The sequence below is a fragment of the Octodon degus genome, unplaced genomic scaffold (assembly GCF_000260255.1).
Source record: "Octodon degus isolate 3935 unplaced genomic scaffold, OctDeg1.0 scaffold00100, whole genome shotgun sequence".
NCBI classification, from domain to species: Eukaryota; Metazoa; Chordata; class Mammalia; order Rodentia; family Octodontidae; genus Octodon; species Octodon degus.
Window position 1 is genome coordinate 2,217,345 of NW_004524676.1, and position 14,217 is coordinate 2,231,561.

The 14,217-nt window shown below is 40.6% G+C and overlaps 1 protein-coding gene and 1 pseudogene across 10 annotated transcripts in view; both read left to right on the forward strand.

The window, feature by feature from the left end:
* The window catches only part of Pphln1 (periphilin 1), a 306,142-nt gene that overhangs the window by 211,895 nt on the left and 80,030 nt on the right, over positions 1-14,217 (forward strand). For 6 of the 10 annotated variants that reach the window (XM_023723545.1, XM_023723541.1, XM_023723544.1 and 3 more), the window contains 2 exons: positions 2,745-2,993; positions 5,747-5,808. The exons of 2 other annotated variants lie outside the window; for them this stretch is intronic. In XM_023723545.1, coding sequence (XP_023579313.1) covers positions 2,745-2,993; positions 5,747-5,808 — 311 coding nt within the window. The remainder of the gene's footprint in view (positions 1-2,744; positions 2,994-5,746; positions 5,809-14,217) is intronic. 2 more of the 10 variants (XM_023723539.1, XM_023723540.1) reach the window with 1 other exon arrangement.
* LOC105743118 overlaps positions 5,955-14,217 on the forward strand; it is a 14,279-nt pseudogene continuing 6,016 nt past the window's right edge.

Sequence of the window (14,217 nt, forward strand, 5' to 3'; positions counted from 1 at the left end):
CACAGTAACCTGAGCCTGACTGCTTTGTCTAAGCTTCCACTTAAAGAACTGAGCTAAGGGGCAGGCCTTCAAGACTTTCAGATTTTGTATTCTGCCTTTTTTCCCCCTTATATTGAAGATTGAACCCATGGCCTTGAGCATGGTAGGCAAAGACTTTACCACCATTGGACTACTTCCTCAGCCTGTAAGTTTTCTGTTGTTATAATGGAATTTCCATGGCTGTTAACTTAATAGGTATTCCTGAAATGGAGATTCCAAACTTGAATACCATGTGACCTACATGGGATATACCCGTTTAGAAGGGAAAATTAGATGTTTACAACTCAAGTTAAGATATAGGTAAGAATTTCAGATAGTAATAGTGTTTTCATTCAGGTCTGAGAGTGCAGGCAATAGGAAGCACTGCTTGAACTTTATTTCACTGTTTTTTTCTCTTTTTTTAAATGTAAGCTTCTGAAGGTGAAAATCTGAAGTCTTTGTTTCCTTATATAACTTTTAATCTTAGATGTCTAAAGGGCAGAGGTCATACTGTAAGTATACTTACTATTTACACAGGTTTTCAAAAACAGACAGTAAGTGCCCTTGTGATGGTTGCTGTAGATGTAAAAGCTGTCATTGGGAAGTTTTTTGCTAACCCATTTTATGAATATTTTTATTAATTAGTAAATGGTATTGGAGATTGATCCCAGGGCCTTTGCACTGAGCTGCATCCCCAGCCCTGTTTATTTTATTTAAATTCTGAAGATCTTTCTGCCTCAGCCTCTCAGAGTGCTAGGTTAACATGCCAACTTCTCCTGTAATGTGGTTTTGAAGATACACAACCAAAATGTGATTTAATTTCTTTGAAAGTTGTATTTTATAGAATCTTGAACTAGTGTTCTGGTAACTGGGTGGTTGAACAGAAGAAAAGGCAGTGTGTAAAGCAGTGAGTTCTTCATCCGTTGTAGTGGTGCTGTGCTACCTCCTTTTTATCAGCCCGCCTAGGCAACATAGGTGAACATTTAGGGGTCTGGGGCTAGGGTTTTAGGGTTTCTTGGAACTGGAAGAGTTAGTTATTTAATTTTGTTAATTACTAACTTGGAATTAGCAATGCCTGTGAAAATTTATAATTTTTTTCAAATTTGGCTAAAGCCATTTTGTAGAAGCTCCATACTCTGAGATGTAATTGAAATTTCTGAAAGGTAGCTCTGGGGAAAACAGTGTCAGTCAATGTTCATTTGCATGCACCATTCATATAAGCAGAATGTGTGTTACAGTTTTTTATTTTATTTATTTATTTTTGTAGAACTGGAGATTGAACTCAGGCCCTTGCGCTTGCCAAGCAAGCACTTATTCTACTGAGCCATCTCCCCGGCCCCTAGTTTTTAAAAAATATATCTTACTGTTTCTTTTTTTCCCTTGTGCTGAGTTTTGAACCCCCGCCCTCATGCTCTGTAGGCGGGTGCCCTCCACTTGAGCTACACAGCCAGCCCTCACCTCCCAGTTTAATATGGAACTTACTGCCAAGCGGGCACTTGCTGCCCCCCTGGAAAGAATTACATGTGTTTAACTTTCAAAATAGATGCAGAGTATCAATTGGGTTTTGTCTTAACAGTTGAACAATTTCCTATCTGTTGGAAATTTGAACGTTGCAAAATAATAATAAGGAAGTTTTGAGATGAATGCTAAGAGAAGCAGTTTAAGGGAACTCCTTGAGGAATTTTGTGTGTGTGTGTTTTAAAGAGATTTACAGAGGTGATAATGCAGCAAATAATTTTTGGAAGACCTAGCGTGTGCCGGGATCTAAGCACTTTACATACAGTTTCTCATTTAGTCCTAGTACTTCCTGTGGGTAGGAATTAATATTAATGCTGTTTTATGCATGGGAAACTGACCTTTAGGGTTGTTGACGTAACCAGGTGTCGGTGTTGAGCCCTGCTTTTTGTGGAGTATTTGTTGTTGAATCAGGTGATGTATTAATCCTGCCTTACGTCCAGCTTTCAAATTTATTTCATATATATTTCTTCCAATATTGCTAGAAATACCATGAATGCATTAGATGAGATTATGGATCCATGTTCTGCAGCTCTCTAGTCTTACTGTGATAATTTTAAGTTATTTTACATGATCTACTAACTGGAGACAGGTGTTCATTCTCCCTTATGCAATTCCCCAAGCTTCTCTTCCACAAGAAGCCCACCCTGTTGCTGAAATGTGAACACATCAAGATGATAATACTTTAAAAACTAATTACATTTTTGGATCACCTTGTATTTTGCCTCTAAACCTTCTCAAGCCAAAGGTTCTCCTGAAGAAACAGCGAAATGTTTTCTGTGGTCTTTGTAGCTCTGCATCGTCTCCTGGCTTGCTCTTGGTGCTGTGTAAAAATCTTGTACTTCTAAATAGGACCCTTCATAGACAGTGGTCCAAGTGTTGCTCTTATTTCTGCATTCCTTAGGGTATTAGGAATAGAGTTATGACAGCCTTATTGTCTATACATTTTTTTTAATGAAAATGATTATATTTTATTTTCTTGTATTTGTTTTTTGGCATTGCTGTTTCTGTAAATGCTTGGTTTTCTTCATTTTGTTTCTTTTAATCCTTATAAAGACTTAGCTATTAGTTATATTCTGTTACTTCATTAATGCATTTTTTGTTTATGTATTCTGTTTAAGGATTAGTTCTTCTGTACGTAAAAAGCCTTTCTAAAATTAAGTAGAGAAGTTAGTGATTTTTTTTATATATTTCTTTTTTGTCTGTTTTAGGATGGCTACCATAGAGTAGTTAATATTGTGCCAAAGAAACCTCCACTTCTAGAAAAGAAACCTCCACTGCTAGAAAAGAAACCTCCACTGCTAGAAAAGAAACCACCACTGCTAGAAAAGAAACCTCCACTGCTAGACAGACCTGGTGAAGGAAGCTACAGTAGATATTACAGTCATGTTGCTTACCGAGAATATGACGAGGGCCGCAGTTTTTCTCATGATCGAAGAAGTGGTCCACCTCACAGAGGAGTATGTAAATTTCTCCCATGTACTAACAGTTATTTCTTACATGCAAACTTCCTGTAATTCAAATGTATGTGGCAGCCGTAAGAGCAGTTGAATAAGCAGTTCTGCTGCTCTGTTGCAGGGCCTGCAGGCCTTCCAGTGGGAGCTGTGTTCGTGAGTTGGTGCTGGACAAGGTGGGCAGCACTGGGGACAGCTCAGCCTTCCCTTGAGGACAGCATGCTGGCCTTTCCTGAGTGGGGAAGCTGGGGGTGGGGAGAGACATTGTGTATGGTAGGCAAGTGCTCTACCACTAAACTATATCTTGGTCTAGATTTTTTTTTCTTATCCTTTAAAGTAGCAGAGATTTGCAGAGCTCTATAATTTTTGCTTTGATGCTTAGAAATGATGAGCAGGTGGATAACGTTTCATATTGGCTGCACCTATTGACAATTACTACATTTTTATCATGATAAAACGTTATGGTAAAATGGTTTAAGGTTGTTTTTGTTGTGATGATAAAAGTCTGTTTGCTAGTTCATATTACAATGTGCTCAGCCATATATGGTGTCCCACACCTGAGTCCAAGCCCTCTGGAGGCTGAGACAGGATGACTGCGACTTCAAGGTCAGCCTGTGATACAGAGCATGTTCAAGGCTAGGCCTGAACTGCATAGAGAAACCCCATCTCAGAAAGCCCCCCATGCTCAAAACATTGCTTATGTCATATAATAAACGCTTAAAAAATGAACTGCTCTTAGTGCTATTATAATGTTTCTGTTGATAATCTAGAAGCTTGTAAAGTTGCACTAATTTATTACTAACTTGATTATAAGTATTTTAACATAATTTGTGTTTTACTTTGCATTTTTTCAGTATGTATCTTGTACACATTTTCTACCTCTTCTGTTTTTCTCTTTCATAATATGAAGAACACAGTAATTACCCATTAATCATACACATTTAAACACTGTTATTACTTCACACTGGCTATTGGATTCTACCTATAGCATATACTGGTAGTATACACCAGAAGAAGTGGTCAGCAGTTTCCAAGGGCAGGTCCTTATGGGACTTCCGTTCTCTTACGGTTACACAACAGTGCCTTTCCAGTTGAACGTGTCTATGAACCTACTTTCTTTTCTTGTGTTTGTTCCTAAAGTTTGTAGTCTTACAGTCTCCTTGTCATTGAACTGATTTTGTTGTTGTTGTTCAGATCTTAAAAGCCATGTGTGCCTGTGTGAAGATGGGTCATGTATCAGAAAGGAAGTGCCGTGCCCGTTTCTCAGCTCTGGGTTCGAGACTTGGCTATCAGTCATTCTCCAGGGAGAAACAACTGACTGTAACAGAAACAGCTGTTACCCTTTTGTGAAAGCCCTGTCTGGTCTTTTGGTGCAGACAGGCATTTGTGTGTTCTTTGGACCAGTTTTTAAAACATGAACCTGGGTTCTTTTCCCTTAAAAGCTGTACTGTAAAGTGCTTCCCGAATAGCACGGTTGGTTCTTACTGGTCTTCCAAATTTTGGCTGCCTGGGCTGAGGCTTTCCTGAACTTGCTAGCCTGCAAGTGCAAGGCTGTGGTTTCAGTTCCCAGCACCGTGAAACAAAACCAAACAAATCATGCCTTTTTTTTTTTTTTTTTTTTCCCAAACCTGGGGATTAAACTCGGGCCCTTACACTTGCCAGGGAAGCATTTATTCCACTGAGCCATCTCCCTGGCCCCATAAATCATGCCTTGCATAAGATTTTTTTCTTTCTACATTTTGTTCAAGCACATACCAAGCTTGTGATCCTTAAGATTCTCACAGTAATTATTGTCTGGAGTTCATTTATATAAGACAAACTACATAATCTCATATTTTGTTATAACTCTTGAATAGTTTCCTTTTATGTATAATGTAAGAAGGAAAATGCAAAAAAAAAAAAAAAAAAAAAAAAAAAAAAAAAAAAGAAAGAAAGAAAATGCTACATAAATTTTTTTTTTTTTTTTTTTTTTGGCAGAACCGGGGATTGAACTCAGGCCCTTGTGCTTGCCAGGGAAACGCTTATTTCACTGAGCCATCTCCCCAGCCCCTCTATATAAATTTTACTTAAGAGTAGGAATGCACTGATAATGAGGCACATGTAGAATTTTTCTTGATAGTTTTCCAGATGAGTGATTTGCATGTTATAATTTTCTGTATATAATTTTAAAGTAGTTAGGTATGAATCACTATTTTGTTTCTTTATGAACTTTTGGAAATGTATCTTAAGAGAATGAAGTGTGTCTGATTAATGTTGAATTTAGGGCTACCTACTAGTCTCAATACAGCTTATCAGCAAGAGTTCCTTACTGCTTTTTGTTGAAGTTTTCATTCAGAGAAAGCGCAAAGCAACCAGGAGCTACAAAAGCGAACACGGGGTGAGGTTCTTTGAGCATGAATCTGAACGTTGAGGTGAGGATCTGGAGAGTGCTGGGTGGAGAAGTGATCCCTGGCTCAGCCCTCGTGCTGCAGCAGCCGACAGCTTGCGTGCTGCTGCGGCTGTGTCCTGGCCGCACGGCTGTAAGCGTGAAGCACCATGTGGCCCGCAGAGATCGTTGGTGCAGGAAAACGGAATCCCAGGTTCCCGGATGCTTGCTGCTTTCCGTTGCTATCTGCTTGTTGTCTTTGAAGCTTAGGAGTATCAGGAACAAAGCAGTTTTCCTTGAAGGAGTTTTGGCCTTAAAGAGTAGGTGTTGGTTGTACTGCTGGGTATGTCCTGCTCGTCCAAAGCTGTTAACTGTAAACCACTTTATGTTGCAGGATGAATCTGGCTATCGATGGTCCCGGGATGATCATTCCTCAAGCCGCCAGAGTGACTACAGGTAACAAAGCGGCGCCGAAAGGACTTTTCATACTTGACTTTCTCTCTGTGTGCTGACCTCAGGCACAGAACTGGAAATATTAGGATTTGGCATTGCGGAAGCAAACTAGGTGTAGTCATGCAGGGCTGTCTCCCCAGCTGAGGAGGATGGGGCGGGAGGATCATCGGAAGCCTGAGGCCTGCCTGAGCTATGCAGTGAGTTTGGGGCCTGCCTAGTTACAGAAGGAGATTGTCCAAAAAAAAGCAAAATATATGAAATTGAGTTAAATTTTGAAAGCAGTGGGCATTATAATATTTTTTGTGCATGTAGTACAGCTGGTAGTTAACATTGTACATGTATTGACATTTTGTATTTGGTCATACAAATGCATACTTAAAATATTTTCAGTTATTGATATATTCTTTTTTTTTTTTTTTTTTTTGGTCCCATGGTTCAAACTCAGGATCTTGCTCTTGCCAAGCAGGCGCTTTTGCCGCTGAGTTATATCTCTGGCCCTGATACATTCTTGTGAGTTAATAATTTTAAAAAAAAATCTTTTATTTATGTAATTGGTACACACTCTCACTGTGCAGCTTGGGCTCTTAGTGATCCTCTTGTCTCAGCCTACCCAGCACTAGGTTTACAGTAGTGTGCCACCACACCTGTTTTTGGTGGCAAGCATGGCGCACCCGGGATTCAAAGGTTGGCCTGGCCTGCAGTACCATGGAATCCGGGTCCTTGTGCTTGCCAGCGCTGAAAGTTAATGCTCTTAATGTGTCATGTGAATTATGTGGTATAGGTGTGCTGGATTAGAGGTAAAGCAGTTCTTTGAGGAACAGCCTTCTGGTGCACTTGTGTTCATTGAGTGCATTTTGACACGTTCTTATTTGAAACGATCTTCATCTCTGTTAGCTTTTTTGCTCATTGTGGGCATCTAATAAGAAACTCGGGATAAATTCTATGAATAGCTGAGCACAGTGGCACAGAAACCTACGGATCACAAGTTTGCGACTAGTCTGGGCTGTTTCGTGAGACCCTGTCTCAAAAGGTGACTGGGGATTAAGGTCACAGGTAGGGTGCTCCTCGGTTCAGTCCCTGGTCCTTTTTTTTTTAAAATATAGAGTAGCTAACCGTCTTCTTAATTGTTTAATATCTGATACTGGGACTGTACCCACTCGTTCATACTACGCTTTGTCCCAGCCCTTATTTTACTGTTCATTTCCAGGCAAGGACTGATAAAGTTATCTGGACTGGGCTTAGCCTTGTCATCATCTGCCTCAGCCTCCCAGGTTACTGGGTTGATTGGCGTGTGTCACCATGGCCTCCTGGTCACTTGTTTTTGTTGATCGGGGTGTGTGTATGTGTGGTTTGATTTTTGAAGCAGTTCTCACTCTAGTCCAGCCTGGCCTTGAACTTACAGTGTTTCCCAGGTTGGCTTTGCACTTGTGGTGAACCTCCTGTCTCAGCTTCCCAAGTGCTGGCATTAGAAGGTGTGTGCCACCATGCCAGGCTTTGGGACTGACATGGCCGGCCCGGTGTTGCAGGGCCAGCATGGAATGTGGTACCGGGGATTGAACCTGGGTCCTCGTGTTTGCCAGGTAACCCCTTAGATTGACACGCTGTCATTTTGGGAGTTTTAAAGGAGTGATGTCTTTTGAACTTCTGGGGGGGAGTAGAACCCCAAATTCATAGAGAATGCAGTGACATGGGGAAGACAGTGTCAGCCATAAGTCCAGAGGTAGCAGAGGTGGACTCAATTCTGTGGGTCAGAACAGTGCATTTTAATGTTAAGCCAAGGCCATGGCTGTGCGCACCGCGGGTGCATCGTGGGTACAGAAGCCGGGTCAAGAGCTCACTAGCTTTCTGAGCTGGCAGGGAAGAATGAGCAAGAAGTTGTTTCCCCTACACTGAGCAGCCATTCAGTCCTGAGGCTGTGGTTACCTCGGTCCTGCGAACAGTGAAGAAGGTGCTTGCATCAGCAGGTAGTTAGGACATCAGGTCCCATGATGGATACCCAGAGAAGAATTAGAAAGAACAAATGCTTCAACTTGTTTGGTAAAATGCAATATAGTCAGTAGTTTTAATAAGCCTGTAGCTAGTTGGAAATGGGAAGAGAATATCCTTGACCTTATAAATAGCATTTGCTATACTGAGAAGTAAAGTGAGAACATTTACTTTCCAACCAGAGGAAAACAATGAAATCTGCTTCTTTCAGTTCTGCTCAACGTGGTAATGGATGTCTTGGCTCTTTTGGAAAAGACTTGGAAATTGGAAAGTACAGGTGTAGAGGTTATGATGGAAAAGCTTTTTCCCTTGCGTTCTGCCAGCATTTGAGATCGCACCCGAGGCTTCACTTTGAGCTATAGCCCAACCAATTTTATTATTTGAGACAGGATCGCATAAAAGTCATTTAGCTGCCTAGGCTAGTTTTTAATTGTGGTATTCCTGCCTCAGTCTCTGAGAGTGCTGGGATTCCTCTCATGCTTGTGTAGATGCCCAGCAAAAATGGAAACAACAACAGCCAAAACAAAAAAAGAAACAGAATTATTTAAAGATTGTATTTATGTAGAAAATCTTGGGATGTCTGTGCATAGGCATATTAGAGCTATTAGCAATTTATTAAAATTTAGAGTAAGAGGGTTGGTGAGATATTTCAGAGGACTAAGCACCTGCTTTGGCAAGCGCAGGGCCCAGGGTTTGATTTCTGGTCCAGCATGCTACGACTGCCCTGCCCCCAGGGTGTGCTGAGCTGGTGACTGAGTCTGGGTGTGGTGATAATCCCAGCAACGGAGAGCCTGAAATGAGTCTGAGCTGCATAGTGACGTCCTGTACCAAATACATTAAAAATGAAAAAAAAAAAAAAATAAGTGTAAGAAAAGTCAATTATCAGTAACATAAATTAGGAAGTATAATTTTAAAATATTACCTAAATGATGAGTAAGTCTGCCAAAAGTGTAAGATCTCTGCTGCGGAAATAACATGCTACTTCTCAAAGACATACGTAGAAGCAGCAAAATCCAGCTGGGAATGGTGGTGGACCCCGGGGACTTTGTAGCAGGAGCACCACATGTTTGCGTCCAGCCTGGGTGTCTTAGCCCAACTTGGGCACCAAACCTAGATGTCTCAGTAAGACCTTGCCTCAAAATGAAACCTACAGGGCTGGTGAGATGGCTCAGTGGTCTAAAGCACCTACTTAGGACAAGCTAAGCTAAGCAAAGCACAGGGACCGCGGTTCAATCCCCCAGCACCACATGCCAGCCAGCCCCGCCCCCTGGTGGGCTGAGTTGGCCACACACAAAAGAAATAAATTAATTAATTAAAAAAATATATATATATATTAAAAAAAATGAAACCTACAGAGAAACAGAAGTTGGCTGGGGCAGCTTCCTCTTGTGACCCAAGTGTCCTGGTGAGCCGACTCGGAAGGAACACCCTGAATTTGAAGCTAGATAGGCAAGAGCCTGCCTCAGAGAACTTTTTTGGGGAGTGGTAGCATTGGGGAGTGAATCTAGGGCCTTGCACGTCATCGGCAAGTGTTCTGTCACTGAGGTGCCACTTGAGCCTGCCCTGGTTGTAGCTTAATCCATTGCCTGGAGTTCAGTCCCCAGTGAGGCAAAAGAACGGCAAAGAAGAGCTAAGTATATGCTTGACAGAGAGCATTTGCATGAAGATGCCAGTGCTGCCCAAAGTATTAGATGTGAATTGAATATGGTTCCACTCAAAAATGAGGATTTTTTTCATGGTAGTTAACATGCTGACTGTAAAAATAATATGAAACAGTCGAGGGCCACTTGGAAAAGATGGAGTGAAGGCTCCCGATGACACGTATCCTAAAACAGTGCTCAGGGAAGAAGAGCAGTGTGGTGGTCTGCTCGGGTCAGACGCAGCAGTGTGGTACACTGAGGGAATCTGCGCATGTGGAGGGGCTTGGGGCGTGGCAGCTGCAGCATTGGAATCGGAATGGAGACAGAGTGACCTTAGAATAGTGCTCATTATTTGTCCCAAGTAGAGACATATTTTAGAAAATATAAAATTGCAGACCTGGTGTGTCACAAGAATGTATAATTAAGACCTACTAGCCACTTGTGGCAGTAGACACTTCCTAAGGCTGGAGGTTGAGACAGGAGGATCACTGCGATTTTGAGGCCAGCCTGCACTACATAAGAAATCCTATCTCAAAAAAACAAGAAAAGTGAAAAATAAGATGTATATATGTGAAAACCAGACAGTCTAAAAGCTGTAACAGTCCATACCTTTTGTCAGCTTGAGAAGTTTCCAAGATTAATTGACTCAGCAGTTATAATGAAGTGTAGAGATGTGTCCCAGGGCAGATGTTAAGCCCCAGGATGTTGGGATGGTCGATTCATTGTGCTAAGTTGGTCAGTTTAGAGTTTACCTAAGCCCCGCAGCAGTGGGCAAGGGTCCTTCCTTTGCAGACGTCTCTGACCTGTGCAGTAGGAGGGCGTGCGGTGGGCACTGGTGATACAAGTGTCACACCACCCCAGGCTGGTAGCTCGCTTATATTAACTTTATTTTATTTTATTTATTTTATTGAGAAACAAATATCAATGCGACAGTTTCAAAACTGATTAATAGGACAGTCTCAATAATTAATATATTGTACATTTTATTTTCTTAGTGGTTATCCTTAGTACAAGATACAGACAGGATATCCTGTCCAAACACTATTAGTACAAATCTTTCTTCTCATTGATTTAAGTGAAAATAGGTGTATGTCTATCCTAACTATTCTGCATATACAGATACAAAATGGTCCTTCATTTGTATCACCTTTTTTTGTTTAGTCCTGTCAGAAATGGGTATTTATTTCATTGGCATCCAAATACTATAGGTGCATGAATTCAGCAAAACAATCCAACACAGTCCAGCAGTCCACAATAGTAGTGGGTTATCCACAGAAGCTGTTGACTTGAGCCTTTCACAGCTAAGCATATTATTATGGCTTTACTTGATTTTTTTTTTTGTGGAACCGGAGATTGAACTCAGGCCCTTGCGCTTGCCAGAGAAGCGCTTATTCCACTGAGCCATCTCCCCGGCCCAATGGTTTTACTTTATATACCTCGTTTTTATGCTTTTCTGCTGGATGTTTAACACCAAGATAAAGCAAGACCTGTATGATGAGAAATGTAACTTTTGTATCTGATAAGGTCAGTCAAGTGCCCTCAGGATTTGTCTTGTAGCCCTGTACCACAGTTTGCAGATCCTTTGTCAGTGTCAGCCATGAGGATGAGGCACAGCCATTGCTTGACCAGTTTGGTCTCTGTGAAAGCCTGAGAGAATGTTTTCTCTCCATGTAACTCTCCTTACGCACACTCCTCATCATTGATCATGTTGCTCTCTGGCCCCATAATCTCCTGAATCAGAAAATTTGTGACACAACTGAGTTACATAATGTCCAGTACCGGTTCTCCTATGTCCTGAGTCTTTTTTTATTTATTTTTATTTTTACTTTTATTTTTCTGAGTCTTCACTAACCTTGAAAGGCTATGGTCAAAATGTTGGCTGACCTTGCAGCCCTTCTATTTCTCTAATTTTTGGTCTGCAAACTTAGGTTGTTAACCCTCCAGAAGAGAAGCTTATTATCACCTTATATCTTATGCGGTTGGGTTTAACTTCACTATCTGTCTGAATCTCAAACATCTTAGGCATAACACGGAACAGGTATTTTCCATCAAGTATTGATATGTTAAACATTAAGTCCTTACAGAATATGGAGATAAAAATTTAAAAATAAAAAATATTTAAAGAATATGAATACACAGTTACGTATTTTTACACAGAAATTTAGAAATTAACCATATACAGCATTGTAGCAGGACAGTCCTGTGCCTTTTTTTTCTCTTTTTTTTCATTTATTACCCATTAAAAAAAAAAACAACTTGTGAGACAGTATGGTAATAATTGGTATGTCATGACAAGCAGTACATATTTAGATGACCAGAATGACAGGCATTCCAAGCGTGACCCTTTTATTACATGCTTGTTTATATTAAAAGGGAGGAAAAGAGGCCTATTCTTCCCTGCTCCTTTTAGCTCTAGTTGATTTTGCTGCATTCTGCAACCTTGAATGGTTGCCCTGTGTCAGCCACCCTGCCTTGGAGCCAGCTGATTGTGGTCTGAAAGCCCCACAAACTGAACTGACCTTTAACTTTGCATGTGGGGATTTTGTCGCAGCAACCAGAGAAAAATCTTTTTGGTGCAAGGATTGAAACCAGGGCTTTTGCACTGAGATATTGTTGTAGGAAAAATTGAGTTAACAGTAGCTAGGAGCTCTGGAGAAGAAAGGAAATTTTATTGGTGATAGTGGGCCCCAGAAGAGTAATCTCCAAAGACCTGATTACAGAGAGCTTGTCTTTTTGTAGGGTGGGAAACAAAAGTTGTAAGAACAAGGTAAGGTTTTGCTGAAGGTACAATGGGTGTCTTGTGGTATGTATAGCTGTGTGTGACAAAATTGGTTCTAGCACATTCACAAAAGTTTCAGTTTGATGACAAATCAGATGATTTAGTTGAGTTCAGTGGCTGAGAACAGAATGACTCAACTTTAACAGAATGGCTGCAGTTGGGTCAGGGTTTCTGTTTCACTACATCCCTGCCATTTTTCTTACTGCATTGCTGAGTTGGGATTCCTTGCCCCACCCAGCCTTTTTTTGCTGTCACTTGTTTTTGAGTTTTCATGAATATGTAAAATTTTGTATGAAAGAAATCTTGTTAAATAAATGGATCCTTAATCACTGTAGCTATTTTACCATCTGTGTGTACATTTTCATGTTCTGAAATAGGAGTTTTCATTGTTGCTAATGAGATTTTCCGTATTTTTCCTATATTTGTTTCATCTGTTGTAGAATGCTTTCACATTGCTTGATTCAACTTGAGGTGATTGTTTTTAGACGTTAAGGAGCTGTGTATAGTGCTTACTGTGACAGCGTGTAGTACTTAGTGTTTACTGTTGTTCAGTGCTATGAACAGTGCTGCAGGAAATCCTAACACGTAGTATCCTTATGCAGTAGTCCTTTGTTTTTGAGGAAATAATTGCTAAAAGCGGGTTTTTGAGTGAAAGGAGATACTAATTTTAAGTTTAGGGCTGGGGGTATAGCTCAGTGGTGTAAGCACCTGCCTGACCGGTGCAAGGTCCTCAGTTCGATCCCTCATACTGCCAGAAATGAATGAATGAATGAATGAATGAATGAATAAAAATTAAGAAAATTAAATTTTAATAGATACCAGTTTGACTTTTCAAAAGTATTTTATAAAATCTGAGTTTTTAAACTTTGGTGATCAGTTGTCCTTTTCAGTTATTACTGTAGAATTATGTATGTAATTTGCTTAAAGTCTGCCACTGTAACTATCCCATGATTCTTATGTGGAGTTTTGACATAATGTAGTACATTCAGATTATTCTCTCATTAGCTAGTGTTGCTGTACTGTCGTTTGCACAGTTCCTTATGTCATCAGTTTTCTTAATTTGTGAGCATACAAACAGGTAACTTCTCCTGTTTTTGGAGCACGGAGCATATTCTGCATCGTACGTCCCGTCACTTGTTAAATTTATTTCCTGTGTGTCTGATCACTGTGTGTCAGATTCTCTTCTGGCCTCTGCAGCTAGGAAGGCTGTGCCTTCATGTTAGCTGCCTTTTAGTATGAGTTGTCGACAGTGGAAAAATTCCAAAGTTTTTGTGATTAAAAAGCAGATTGTGGAATAGAAAATACTCAGGCTTTGCACACCTCCTGCGCCTGCATGCCAGCAGAAGCGCTTTGGGTTTTGTTATCGCAGCAGCTGCAGCTTTTACTTCCTGACTTTTGTCTGGCTGCCTGTACACCATTCTCTCTGTCAGGTGAACCTGTGTAAGATTCCTTCTGAAAATACCAGAGGAAAAGAGATGTTGTTTTAGCAAAAACTGACTACAGTGTAAGTCATGTAAAGAGAGTAGCTCTGTTTATTAGTAGTATTTTAAACACTAGGAAAACTGGGCTCATCAACTGTTACTGACAGTGGGGTGTGCATGATTGTTTGTACTGTGAGATTAAACTGGGAAGTAAAATTTAAATTTATGGAAAAATTGCCAAAACGTTTCAAAGAACCCCTGTCACTTCACCAGGGTCCCTGTTAATGTGTCCAGTAGCCCTGATGATGTACCGAGAAGGGATCTGGTCTCATAAGTCACATTTTTGTGTTTTGCAATGTGGACTAGCGGTTAATCTTTCCTAGCCTTCTCAGCTTACTCTCTTTAGCGAGACGCATTCTGGACATAATGTGTCTCAGTTTGGCTTGGTGTTTCATGGTAATACGTTTCACATTTTTGCCATGACAGTCCCTGGAAGTGGTTTTTGTTTAGTTGGTTTTCTTTCTACTGGGTTTTCAATTTAGGACCTTTACACTACATCCACCCCTTTTATTTATTTATTTATTTA